Source organism: Caenorhabditis remanei, chromosome III (genome assembly GCF_010183535.1).
Source record: "Caenorhabditis remanei strain PX506 chromosome III, whole genome shotgun sequence".
Taxonomy (NCBI): domain Eukaryota; kingdom Metazoa; phylum Nematoda; class Chromadorea; order Rhabditida; family Rhabditidae; genus Caenorhabditis; species Caenorhabditis remanei.
The window spans coordinates 7,518,239-7,531,203 of record NC_071330.1 but is presented as its reverse complement, the minus strand read 5'-3'; the positions used below and the strand labels follow the sequence as shown (position 1 = coordinate 7,531,203).

Sequence of the window (12,965 nt, the reverse complement as noted above, 5' to 3'; positions counted from 1 at the left end):
GACTGATTCAAACGATTTTTCACACTGTAGCTTTCTTTGAGCCTTTCCAAAGCCAAAATAAGCAGTTTTGTGTCGTGTTTGTATGAAAGAGGAGGGAATGGAATTGGTGAGAAACGTCTTGACTCCAGCCAATGTACAGTAGTAGTGTAAATAGCAACAGCCTCTTCAGCAGAAATGTATGGTCCGTCTTTGAGATAGTTGTGTTGCCTTTCTTGTTCTGATTTCAAATACAATCTTGTCAATCGACCCAAGTTCTTCTTGCACACAGTTTTGTCCACAGTAGCACCACGTCTAACACGCTCTCTGTTGTAATGAGCAGAATTCGTCCACCAGTCGGCTTTCGCTTTCACATAACGCAAAATCATATTTCGACAGGAGTTGGTAATCCAGGAACCTTCCAAGGAATGTTGGCCTTCCAAAACGCCACGCTCTGATAGATGTTGAAGAATAACACGAGCTTTGTTTTGTTTGATTCCATCTGGCATCATATCAAGAATATCATGCATGACAGCGGCACTAAAATTTAAAAACATGTAGTAGTGTACGAGCATTGTTCATGAAACTTACCGTAGTTCAAGATCGAAATGAGATTCAACTCTCTGTTTTGTGACGGTCTTGGCAACTCCCTTTGAATGTCTACCTTCGAACTGTCGAGAAAGAAGATTTCCCAGCCATCTTTCCAACAGCGGCGTAATTCCACGAAGGAAGAACAGCCAGACTCTCCATCCTGGCGCCCAGAATCCACATCCTGGTCCTTTTCCAACCGGTCCGGTATTGAATCGATAGTAGATCAAATGTTTGAGATCTTTGCACATTCTCACTTGTCTCATCAGTTTGTACTTGTAACGATACATTCCTGTCAGTTGGCCGACGTGAGCAAAAATGTATTGAAGTCCATCAGCCAGTTGGTATGCATCCACGTTGTTCAGACGATATTGGACATGAGCATCCACTACCAACTTTGTCAGACGCAAGATTTCTCTGCATAAATGGAAAGCATTTCCGAATCGAGATTTCTTTCTTTCTTTTGTTGTCAGTGTTTTGACCGGTTTCAGATTGAAATTATAGTCAAGATGCAGATAGTTGAGGTTCTTTCGGTGAATGAGAAGATTGAGCATATTGTATCCTTGTCGAAGAACTTGTAATCCCGCTTCAACCCAATCCAGCGTTGTGGTTTGGAAAAACTTCGTGGCCTTGAAGGAACGGAACAAGTAACGTCGTTTTTGTGGCTTCGGCGGACGATGCTTGAGGGCGTTGAGAACGAAGACTTTAAGCAGTTTTTGATAGGAAACACGAACTTTTACTGGCATGCCTGAAACATATTTTATTTTCGTTATTTTGAAACTTGATAAACGAACCAGCAGGACAATGTTCCCTGTACCATGACTTCACCAAAGGAACGTCCACAGCTCGCCTGGTTCTACCAGACCGTAAATTGAAAGGACGAGGAGCCCAGAGAAGTGCCAAACCGTTGGCTGTGTTATCAGAATACAGTGGAACATCTTCAAATATTGGTCGAACGTCTTCCGGAAGCTCCCACGCATCGTCTTCCTCTCCTTCTGGCAGAATTTCTTCGGTCTGAAATGGTTTCGAACTGTTTCCAAGTAAAATATCTAGAAATTATTCAGATATACATAATTTCTCGCCTTTCAGGGAAATTTTTGCGAATTTCGGCTACTGGTATCATTGAAAACTTGAGATTCAGCTTATAAATCCGCGTTCTTATTTAACTTTAAAAATCAAGAAAAACTTACAGCTTTGAGATTACTAAGCACAATCGGATTGATCAGTGGATCATAATAGAATGCTGGTAGATCCGGATCTTCGGTTTTGATAAAGACAACGGAAGGTGTATGATACCACGACACTTGAACTGGCAGTGAACTAATCAAGTTATTGTACATGAATGGGAATGCGATTCTGTATTCAGTACGAATTGGAGCACGAATAATAACCTTATTGATGTCGTTGAACTCATTCCAGTCTTCGTCCCTGTAAATTAAAACATTTGATCAGAAAAGTCGACACTTTCTTACGTGTGCAGATCTTTGACAAGCGGCTCGAATTTTGGTCCTCCAGGAATAGCGATATTCAGAGCTTTTGCTGTGAAAAAACTTTTCATGTCGAATAAATAAAAGTAATTGTCATCCACCAAATCTGTGAGCAACTGATTTGCAAGACGGTAGAGAGTGGACATTTGAGGAATACTGAATGCCCATTTTCTGTATGTCGGTCCATTAACGAAACGAGTGGTAGAAAGAGGTTTATGATCATAGAACCACTCAGCAACAGCTCCGTCTTCTTCTGGATCAAGTTCCATTTGGATAGGCTCCAAAGGTTCCACGTCGAGAATATTGTCGGCGTAGTCGAGTGGAGGCTCTTCATCGTCGAAAGGAGGGAACCGCATTCGTTTGAAATGCCGACGATCACGCTTTTCTCTTCTCATCATGATCCACATTGTTCCCCATTGAGCCATGTAAACCGGCTCAATAACCCGAGGAATGTCGTTTACAAATGTGATAGCTCCAGTGATGTGGTAGAGCACTTTTACATCACGGATTTGCTCCCACGGCATTGGCATATTTTCCAGAAGTTTCAGCACAGCATGTGGCATATACTTCAAAGCTCCGAGATACACTCTTTTGTCGTGGCGATATTTGCGAGAAGTCATGTCTCCATGGTCTCTGATAACTTTTCTGACGTGCTCAGGTGGCATCTTCTTTTTGAGTATCAGCCATTCCAAACTTCTTTTTTTCAGAATATCGCTTTCCTTGTAGTTGCTTCCATTTTCGCGATTTTTCCTCCAAGATCGAATCCGGAATCGCGTGAGGTTCCGTCTGAGGCGGACCACCGTAATCGGCCATCCCTGAAAATTTAGTGTTTCAACAGTGAGAACGAAGATTCGTGGAAACTCCAGCAAATGAAGGGGCCTATGCGCGAACTATTAAAAAAACGAATGCAGAATTTCTCCGAAAACTCTCTATCATAGTAAAATCAGCCTCCGCAGCGAGAACAGTATCTCAAACAATACAAGTTATTTGATATGTAGGTCAAAAACGGGTCCAGGGACTCCGAATGAAGCCAGAGATCAAATCAGATTTGAGTCGGATTAGACCTACTTTTCAAGAGAACTTTTATGGTTTGAGACACTGGTTTCGCCGCAGAGACCTACTAGGATAGTTTTTGGGGTTTTCATAGAAATTTTGCGAATGGCTTTTTGAGATTTTTTGTATTTTTCACCTTCCGCGCATAAGTCCTTAAGAAAAGAATATATAATTGGCGATAAAATGAAACGAATAGAATCTTTTGAGACAAAAATCATTTTTTATTCCGTTAAATATATTCTCGATTGAATATTGCAGTCCCGTTTTCGGAAAATTAATTAAAGTTGGGTTAAAATCGGTTTTAAAGCCTTTTTCTGTTTTTCGAAAGTAAATTTAAATTTTTGACTTCGCTAAACAAGACGCGCCAGCGGAGCATTGTACTAAGAGACGCAGGCTTGTGGAGTACGGTGCCCGGTCGTTCAAACAATTTTCGTCCAATTTACCAATCGATAGAGTCCGCCTTGTAGCCGACAGGTTTTATTTGCGTTCGGCGTCAATGCGAAAAAGCTCCAGAGGCAATGTATTGATTTTTCAGGTTTTTTTTGACATTCGGCATTCTGTAATTCTTTTTGCGTTCATATTCTACTTCACATACGTCTCAGCTGATCATGTGACACATATTTATAACACATGTGTTTTCACTGAAATCTTACCTGAAGTAAACCGGATGTGGAATTGTCTCAAATTTTTCTGTATGAACTGATAGTTAATCGCCTCTTCATTTTATTGATAGATGAAAGTTCTGAGAAATTTGCAAGAACTTCGAATTAAAAATAAATTTGAAAAGAATTCTCACAATTGTCTCATGTTTAAATCGATTAATCATATATATATATGTCATTTATCAATTCAGAGCGTCAACTGATTTTCTTTTTTCACTCGAAAAAAGTAAGAGAATTTCGTTCTTACTGTTACTTTCGAAATGTTCCTTTATTGCGAAATTGTTTTGTAATCTTTTCGAGTATCAACCCGTTCATTGTTGTTATTTCAGTCAATTCTCACTTGTTCCGGGCATTTTACCACTAAGACATTATATCTGTCTGCTCACTTATTTAAATGGCATCTCGAACTTCATGGCCATCAATCGACCTAAATCGCTCCACATCTTCCAGAGGTAAGAAAAATGTTTTATTTTTACCAAATATTTTGGCTGCGTATTTATATTTGGTTCATATCAACAGGTTTATGTTGAATAATGTTTTTATCGTATAATGTAATAGTGTCTGTATACAAATACTTATTCCGTTTACAGCTGATGATCTACCTCCACAGCCACGGCGGTTAGAAGTTGTCTCGAAGCAAGCAACGCGAGTGACAGCCCTCTCAACAAAATTGGAATGGAAAATCGAGCAATTCGAAAAATTGATGAAATTAGTGAAAAATGGCTCAAATCTCATTTCGAGAATGTTCAGTGTCCCAGATGCCCCCACCGTTTGTTGGGAACTTCACGTATATCCAAACGGAAAACGCGATGAAGATATGAATCATGTTTCATTCTTTTTGAGACAAGTTGGATTAGCTGTAAGTTTACTCACGTTGAAAAGTAATAAGTAGTTGTTTTATTTCAGCGCGGAGAAGAACCTATAATGACAGAATTTCAAATTTATGCTCTCGATGCTAATAACCAAAGAGTCAGCGTGTGCAGAGATACGAAGGACTTCACTAATCAGCAAGGGCGTGGAAAGTTTCAAGTTACCCGTGACAAGATGGCTGGTGCACTCCGTTCTGATGGAACTCTATTCTTGATATGCGAAGTGGAATATTTCCCACCGGGATCGAAAATATCAGTAGAACCAGTCGTTGAAGAAGATGTTTCCTCTGAAGAACCGGAAGATATGCCAGAAGTCATTGTTCGTACGAATAACAGAAACATGTGGGAAGATGAACTGTTCACCGATTGTGTGATTCACGTTGGCAACAAGTATATAAAAGCACATCGATGCATACTTGGTCAAAACTCACCCGTATTCAAAAGCATGTTCTCGTCACCTTCGATGATTGAAGCGCAGAAAGGCGAAATACACATACAAGATGCTAAGTATGATTCCGTGCGAGCTATGGTCGAGTTCATGTATACTGGAGCCACTGAGTCCCTGGAGTCACAAGGAAACATCGATGAGATCCTGGCCATAGGTAAGTGAACGATAGAATACAAGCATTTAAAATATTAGAATCTCATTTATTGTCACGTGGCACAAAAAGTCATGTTATTATTTTCAGCCGACAAATATGAAGTTTTGATGCTCAAAGATCAATGTGAACGTCTCATCGCACAAACAATCAACCTCAAAAACGTCACTCAAATCGCCATGTTCTCCGATACTTATACTGCCGATTATCTAAAGTCTGCAGTGATTCGCTTTCTCATGACCCATCATCGAGTAGTTATAAAAACTCAGGACTGGATAAGTTTGAAGAAAAGCAGGCACGAACTGGCAAACGAGCTGCTCGAAGCTGTTTTGACAACAGATCAAGAAGATGATGACTCCTCACTGGCTCCCAATAGGGTATCACCCCCGCCAGCGAAGAAACGCCTACGTCGCAGTGCAAAGTAACAATCTGTGGAGAGGTATAAAATCTACCCATTTTTGAAACTTGTGCCTTCATCATGTTCATTCCCTGTATAGTTTTTAGTCAATTCTTCATCTCTTTCATTTTCGCGGGTTCCTTTTCATTCTTAGTTCCTTCACCTTCTCTTTTAGTCAGAAATAAGACTTTTTCTCCATAATATTAGTCATGTCACCATTGCCTGTACATTCGCCGAATCATAATATCCGCTCAAAATGTTTTTTTCTCTGTCTTTTGTGCCCTCTGAATTTTTACATGTTTCTTTGAAGCAAGCATCATTCTGTGTTTTATATAGTATGTCAATGGTTTATGTTTATCAAATCTGGTTTCGTCAATTTTTCCCACCCTAATAAAGGAATCTGGCGTTTTCATTCCATCAAGTTGTATTCAGCATCTTTGAAACGAATTGGAAATAATGCCATATTTTATGTTTCTAACCCTTATAACTCGGTGACTAACTAGTAAAAGCAGCAATCATTCCACAGCTAATAAAATGGATTGGAAAATCAATATCATCACTTACAACTTGGCGATGAAGTCTTCTAATACAGAAGCTGTTCATAACATGTTGAATGGTACAATTGACGATCAGACGCATTTAGTGGGAATTGGATTGCAAGAAGTAGCTCATGCTGAAACCATTGGAGGAGCGATTGCAACTTGGGCTCAGAGTATTGCTGCATGGGTGAATAAAAACACAAGAATGGTTTTGCTGGGAAAGACATTTCAAGCTACAAACCAAGTCTTGATATTCGGTAGAAAACAACTTATCGGTCAGGTATTAGATCACTTCGAGTACCAAAAAATCAAAATAGTCGAAAGAATATTCAGATAAAACGAATTGATTATCGTTTCCAACGCAATACGTTCCGCGGTTTGACCGGACACAAAGGTTCAATTGGTGTTCGCCTTCAATTAGCCAGTCCTTATTCAATTGTTTTCGTTGTCAGCCATTTTATGCATGGACCCGAACACAACAGCAAACGAATCGAGCAGTATCATACTAACAGAATATGCTCATTTCCTGAGGATAAAAGTGTGAGGTGAGGAAACACGAAATCGTGAGAACTAGAGATATTTTTTATCATCTCGTGTAAGTATCATTTCTTAACAGTCTTCTTCGGTTTGGTTTCTTTTTTGTTGGTACCGCTCTGGCTTTGAGAACGAGAGGCGGAACGAGAGGCAGAACGGGAACGAGAACGAGTTACGGCTCTTCCTCTAAAAAAAAAGTAAAAATATAGAGAAACATGCATAGTAAAAAGCAAAACAATACCTTATGGGTGCAGCCTTTTTATTTATTTTCTTCGCCTTCTTCATGGTCAGGGATCTTCTTTTCGGTTCATCTGAGATTCCCAATTCCACCCGAAGCTTCTGTTGCGAACGAGTTACAGCACCAATTTTACGAAGGCCGGCAACATTCTTCTTTGAACCGGCCTCTCCGACGGATGGAGAAGTGGCACGTTTAGACGACGAACGACTGCTAGTTGATCGGCGGGTGCTTCGGATTCTACTTTTCCGAGCTTTTGAGACGGTCTTCATCATAACCATTGAGGAGCACTTCGAGTAGATTGTCAAATTTTAGTTTTTACTGTTGTCTGCTTCTCCTCTACCCCTTTTATGGCATTTGACCAATGACCTCTCGATAAAAAAATCAAGGCTGTTCACGGTGAAAACTCATATTATTCGTTCTTTCTTTACCAACAAAAACTTGAAACAAAAATTAATTTTTTACAATTAGATTCAAAATCTACTTTTAGAGCTGCCTTCTGGTTCGGAGATTTCAATTTTCGTGTGGAAGAAGACATGAATACTGTAATTCAAAAGATTAAAAACGGAACTCACTTGGAACTTCTTGGTAAGTTCCTTCCAGTTGTTTCTTTTTCAATTATATTCAGTTTCCAGACAGCAGAGAACAACTTAAAAGAACAATGATTGAGCGTGATGCATTCATTGGTTTCCGTGAACAATCGATAACTTTCGAACCGACCTATCGAATGTTAGTTGGAACTTCAGAACCAGATGGGAAGAGAGTTCCTTCGTGGACTGATAGGGTGTTGTACAAGGGAGATGGAATCACCGAATTGTCATATTGCAATAATAAAAAGGCCGTAGCAAGTGATCATTTACCTGTCATTGCGGGATTCCGGGTTACGGTCGGTGATAATTAAAGTTAAGAAATAATAACTGAATTGAATTATAGGCGCCAGTAGCTCCGAAACCAAAATGGGAAGTAGTCTTCGAACATCTTCCAACTTGGTACACATCAGTCCCATTAGTCGGAAGATTCCAAGTTAACGCTCAATTTTATAAAGAAAATGGGAGTTATCGCGATTGGATTGGGGTTTTTCCGGTAATCAATTATTTAAAGTTCACAATGGTTTATGATTATTTTCAGGCCACAATCGACGACTGCACTACAGCTACCAATTGGATCTATGCTGCCACTTGCTTCGAACAAATAATTGATGGCGAGAAATTCCTTGCGTGTGAATTCTCTGACATCCCAGTTGGAAGCTATCGTCTCGGATACTTTGCTTGTCATTTGAACTGTATTGTTGGACTATCTAAAGTTTTTCAGATTGTTGAGCAACCCTAAAACTGGATCTATAATCTTCGTTCCCCATGTAATCTTGTCAATACTTGCGTTTTCTTGTCTTTTTATCTGTAGGCTTTATCTACTTGCCAAATGCTCGTAACATTCAACTGTGATACATTATTAGTTTTTGACGTAGTCCGGCTCTTTCAAGTGCCACGTTTAATTAACTCAATAAAAATTTATGCATGAACAGTATTTTTACTCATTTCACAATCTGGAAACCGATAAGTATCTGATTTCCACAAGACTTCAGATCCGCCTTGAGACACTCTTCCAATTCTTGCCCCCTTCTTGCAAAAGCTAGTCCACTGGTTCTCGGCCATCACGTGAAATAGTGCATCTGACAACCTATTTATTGATTCAGAGTAACCATCAGTATGTGAGAGTCTTGAAAATCATTACACAATTGAAGAACCCTATATCTCATCGATCGATAGTCAGTTGTTCATAAAGACCCTGATTACTACTGCATCTTTCGATACCGACCGAGAAAAAAACGAGCTTTATCTGACGGTCCGTGAGAAAAACAAACTGGAATTATTATTATTATTATTGCATTAAAAACAAAATAGTTCTCATCAAATTCAGTGACCAATCGCCACTTAAGTCTTCTTTTTTCTTCTCCGGTTCACCCCCTATGTCTGCGTTCTCTTCTTTTTCATTATCTACTGTTTCCTCCGCTTTTACTCATGTGACCACCTACCATTTGGTTTCTTTCAGATCAATAAACACTTCTAAAATGGAGGCAGACTTTCTGAGTTATAAGAAATTTCTAAAATTCTTTTCAGTCCGTATGGTTCAATCTCTCATCCAGGTAAACGATACATTTTCGTTTATTCTGGAATCAATAATTTTCTTTTTTTTCAGTCGAGATTGGGTGATGAAGTTGAATCAAAATGCTCTCCATATTGTATAAATACAATGGATTGGTTCAATATGAGAGTCGATGAGCTTGGTGAAATATCTGCTTATCTGAAATCGAATATCAAAAACTATCCACCACTGAGCACATTGACACTTGAATTTCTTCTTTATACACCAAGTGGACAATGTCTTCCACTGGAAGCATGGATTTTGACGACCTCTGAAGGTTCTGAAGACTGTACAAGAACTGAATTATATCATGAAATGAGTACACTTCTTCGATCTGTAATTGTTTCTGCAAGAATGACACCAATGCACCGATTGTACGTTAAGAAACAAAATCAAGAGACTTTTGTGATTATGTATAGAGTGAGTTATTTACTGAATTGAGTCTCTTTCTTAACGTCAACCTTTCAGGTTTTCGAAAATGACATTTCATCAGACATGGGAAAAGGAAAAAAGACAAGAAAGATTGGAGAACTCACTTCGAAGTTTGGAACGATCAGTCTAGATCTTCATTATCGGACTTCTATGCATTTCGAGGAGCCTGAAATTGCACCAATCACGTATGAGTGTCATTTCGTAGATTCTGAGAAACATAAATACATTTTTCAGGCCAGTTGAAGATGAAAACGAGATGGAAGATGGTGATAAAACAGTAGTAGATGAATCATCTCTTCAAAATAAAGCCACTTCGGAGTGTATTCCAATTGCAGATGTTAAAAAAGAAAAGCCAGTGGAAGTGTTGAATCAGCAACAAGTGGAGGAGGTAGTTCGGTTAGTTTGTCTCAGTTTACTTCACACTTATAAACTCTCGAATATTTCCAGATGTCTCGAGAAGCCGCACCTCGTTTCATACTCGGACAATCAACTTCCAGTGAAGATTCCCGCCATTCGGATCTTCAGAATTCATGTGATGACGATCACAAACCTTCTTTAGCAGATCTCCGAAATCACTCATTCCCATTTGTAAATCTTCTCCAATCTGCATATAATCCAGCTAATGGAACAAAGAAAAACGCATCTTCGACAAGTTTAAGTAAGAGTTGGTTGTTCAGAATTTTCTTTTCAGGACCCATATTTTCAGACTCTCCAAAACCTTCCGAAGAAGCGCCTGTTGTTGAGAAAGTGGCCGAGAGTTTTCGTGCTGCGAAAATCGATGAAGTTGTATTCGAAGAGGATGAAGAGGAAGAATTGCCAATTGATTCTATGGAACTCAGCGAGGATTCATTTGTTCATGTTAGTTCTATTCATCGTTTTTCTAATCAAATATTTATTTGCAGTTCAACCAATTATCTGAGTTTGGTGCAGCACCAAGTCTCGGAAATGAATTGGGAGACTATCTGAAACAACTGAAAACTGCACCAGATATGTCAGATCCTGGAGATATTGATATCTGTAAAGTGGATTTGAAGACTGAGGTATTGTTTGTGAAACTTCAACCACGTAACAAAATGTAAAAATTTCCAGCTTGAGAAAATTAATATACAAACTGCCAACTTCAACAACTTTCTGAAACACGTCAACTCGTTCTCCGATGAGTAACAGATCCTGTGATAATTGTATTTTTGTCATGTACACTTTTCATGTTATTGCGTTTTTCAATATTGTACATTTCTGGATATATGAATTCTTATCAGCTGATATCTCCAGTAAATTTCGCCCAGAGATCTAGGTTTGTTTTTGATGTTGAACCCAGAAGAGACGATTTTCTTCAAAATTCTCAAATTTTAAAAAGTATTACGGAGAGAAAACCGTAACCCCTCACGTGGTCATCTCCGGAAAAAAAAACTGCACGAAGGTTACTCTCAGTCAAAAAATGATCAAGGTTTCATTGTTAGATTGCATAAGCCACCAGTAGAAGTTGAAAACAATGACGAAGAAAAAGTGAGTTTTCAGAACAAAAAGCGTCATTTTATAAAACGATTCTAGCAAAGCACAATCGAAAGGAAAACCAAGACCTTCAAAGAAAAAGAGAATCGATGATACAATGGATGAAGATGAGCAAGAACCAGCAAAAGAGAGTCCAATGTCAAAAGAGCCGGTATCAAAAGAACAACCAACTGGAGGAGTCAAAGGAGGATGGAACTTCTTCCAAAATGTTGGTTTTTTGACACAAATCTATGGAAAAACTTCCGGGTAGAAATGGAAGTCCTAGGGGAGATAAGTCACTGGTTAAAAATAAGTTATTGCAACAAAATATGAATGCACTTTCTCAATCAAATTAACGAATGTAAAGTTTCATTAGGCACGTGGAATTCGACAACGAAACCACCTTTTCCTACCTTTTTCTGGATCCCAGACTTATCTCCCAGAGGATTTTCCATTATTTCCAACCAAACGTTCTCCGTTGATCTCATTCGAGAAAACAAATAGTTCTGAAATAGTTGTTTAAGGATACTGTTTAAGGATATTGTGAAAGAATCAGTAAAAAAGCTTGCAAGTCGAGAGGCAAATAAGAAGAAATCAAAGGAAAAAGAGAAAGAGAAAACAACGAGAGAGAAGAAATTACCCCAATCAGCAGAGAAAACAGAAAAAGAAACTACTCAATCAGCGAAAGTTTTGATAGCAGCCAAGGGTCTTTGTAGATATTTACTTGATATGAGTAAGTTGGTACTTCTGAAATTAAGTTCAAGTTGACCTCATTCTTTCAGAAGAATCCAGTCTGAGTACATATTTCGATGAACGTCTCTCCAAGTACACTCCTTCTAATCAAACCTTTGTTGATTGGGAAAATAATATTACGAAGAATAGATCAAAAGAATATAAACTGAATGATAATGGACGTGTACATATAGATGTATCTGGAAAAGATTCATATATTAATGCAAGTCATATCAGATTCGATCCATCTTGTCCTGAATATATTCTGACTCAATACCCATTGAAAGACACAATTCATGACTTTTGGAGGATGGTTTCACAGAAAGAGTATCCCGAATCATCACTATATTCGAACCATTCACTGATGAGGCAATCGAAGAATTCAGTAAAATTCCTAGTTCTATGTCACCAGTTGCCTCGTCAACACCTGAATCTTCAACTGGAACTCCATTGAGTGTGTCACAGAAATCTCAAACAAGAGATCAGATCATGACCACTTCGATTCGTGTAAGCAATTCAAACGCCTCGTTATGATAAAAATGATAAAAATGTATTTTAGTGTGAGTCAAACCAACTCAAATCCTTTTTTCCACTCTCTACCGATCACTATATGAACCTGGATAACTGGTTAATCAACACTCGAAAAGTAGAAATCGACGAACGGAATAAGACATGGATGAGCATGTACACAGTTGAGATTGTAGCTGCTGAATGTAGTGAAGCTAGTTATATAAGAGTGTTCAATTGTACTACGTGGCCATGGAAAAAGACTCCAAACGAAGAGAAAAAGCTTCTTGCTTTGGTCAGAGCTCCTTTCAAAGTATTGTTTTTTGTTCACTTTCAGTTCGAAAATAAAATTTCAGGATAATGGATCACTCATCGCAAAACCTGATAAATCAGAACCTATCATTGTGATGTGTGATTTGGGACTTGATCGGTCAGCGACAGTTATTCTCACTTCTGTTATCATTGAACTTGTTTTGGCTGGAAAGACTCCTGATTGTGATGCTCTATTTAAGAAAATGAGAGACCAACGTGCCAATGTCTTCACAATGAGCATGTTCTACACATATGCTATCAGAGCAGCACTCGTTTATTTGAGAATGAAACTGAAATTGGTCAATGATGGAGAAGAATTGAAGGCTATGTTGAATGAGGCTCTCCTGAAAGTTCCGTTTCTTTCAAATCCAAAAAAATGATTTAAATCTTTTTTTCTCCAATGAAATATT

General features: G+C 38.6%; 5 protein-coding genes across 5 annotated transcripts; 4 read left to right on the top strand and 1 right to left on the bottom strand.

Annotated features, from left to right (window-relative positions):
- Window positions 1–4,160: 4,160 nt before the first annotated feature.
- On the top strand, window positions 4,161–5,659 carry GCK72_009756 (uncharacterized protein; the record flags this gene model as incomplete). The annotated part of the gene is made up of 4 exons (XM_003113066.2): window positions 4,161–4,218; window positions 4,357–4,625; window positions 4,673–5,237; window positions 5,325–5,659. 4 exons carry the CDS (start codon window positions 4,161–4,163, stop codon window positions 5,657–5,659), a joined length of 1,227 nt encoding a protein of 408 aa, XP_003113114.1.
- Window positions 5,660–6,165: 506 nt separating this feature from the next.
- GCK72_009754 (uncharacterized protein) lies at window positions 6,166–8,268 on the top strand (the record flags this gene model as incomplete). Its single annotated transcript, XM_053727518.1, has 6 exons — window positions 6,166–6,450; window positions 6,504–6,715; window positions 7,430–7,527; window positions 7,575–7,825; window positions 7,873–8,022; window positions 8,068–8,268. 6 exons carry the CDS (start codon window positions 6,166–6,168, stop codon window positions 8,266–8,268), a joined length of 1,197 nt encoding a protein of 398 aa, XP_053587095.1.
- GCK72_009755 (uncharacterized protein) lies at window positions 6,773–7,214 on the bottom strand (the record flags this gene model as incomplete). Its single annotated transcript, XM_053727519.1, has 2 exons — window positions 6,773–6,890; window positions 6,946–7,214. The coding sequence occupies 2 exons, from the start codon at window positions 7,212–7,214 to the stop codon at window positions 6,773–6,775; spliced, it is 387 nt and encodes a 128-aa protein (XP_053587096.1).
- A 793-nt stretch (window positions 8,269–9,061) lies between the features above and the next one.
- Window positions 9,062–10,677, top strand: GCK72_009753 (uncharacterized protein; the record flags this gene model as incomplete). The annotated part of the gene is made up of 8 exons (XM_053727517.1): window positions 9,062–9,082; window positions 9,136–9,501; window positions 9,550–9,698; window positions 9,748–9,901; window positions 9,961–10,171; window positions 10,220–10,371; window positions 10,416–10,553; window positions 10,603–10,677. The coding sequence occupies 8 exons, from the start codon at window positions 9,062–9,064 to the stop codon at window positions 10,675–10,677; spliced, it is 1,266 nt and encodes a 421-aa protein (XP_053587094.1).
- A 328-nt stretch (window positions 10,678–11,005) lies between these two features.
- GCK72_009752 (uncharacterized protein) lies at window positions 11,006–12,935 on the top strand (the record flags this gene model as incomplete). Its single annotated transcript, XM_053727516.1, has 7 exons — window positions 11,006–11,019; window positions 11,065–11,233; window positions 11,542–11,737; window positions 11,787–11,920; window positions 12,046–12,243; window positions 12,296–12,556; window positions 12,600–12,935. The coding sequence occupies 7 exons, from the start codon at window positions 11,006–11,008 to the stop codon at window positions 12,933–12,935; spliced, it is 1,308 nt and encodes a 435-aa protein (XP_053587093.1).
- Between the last annotated feature and the right edge of the window lie 30 nt (window positions 12,936–12,965).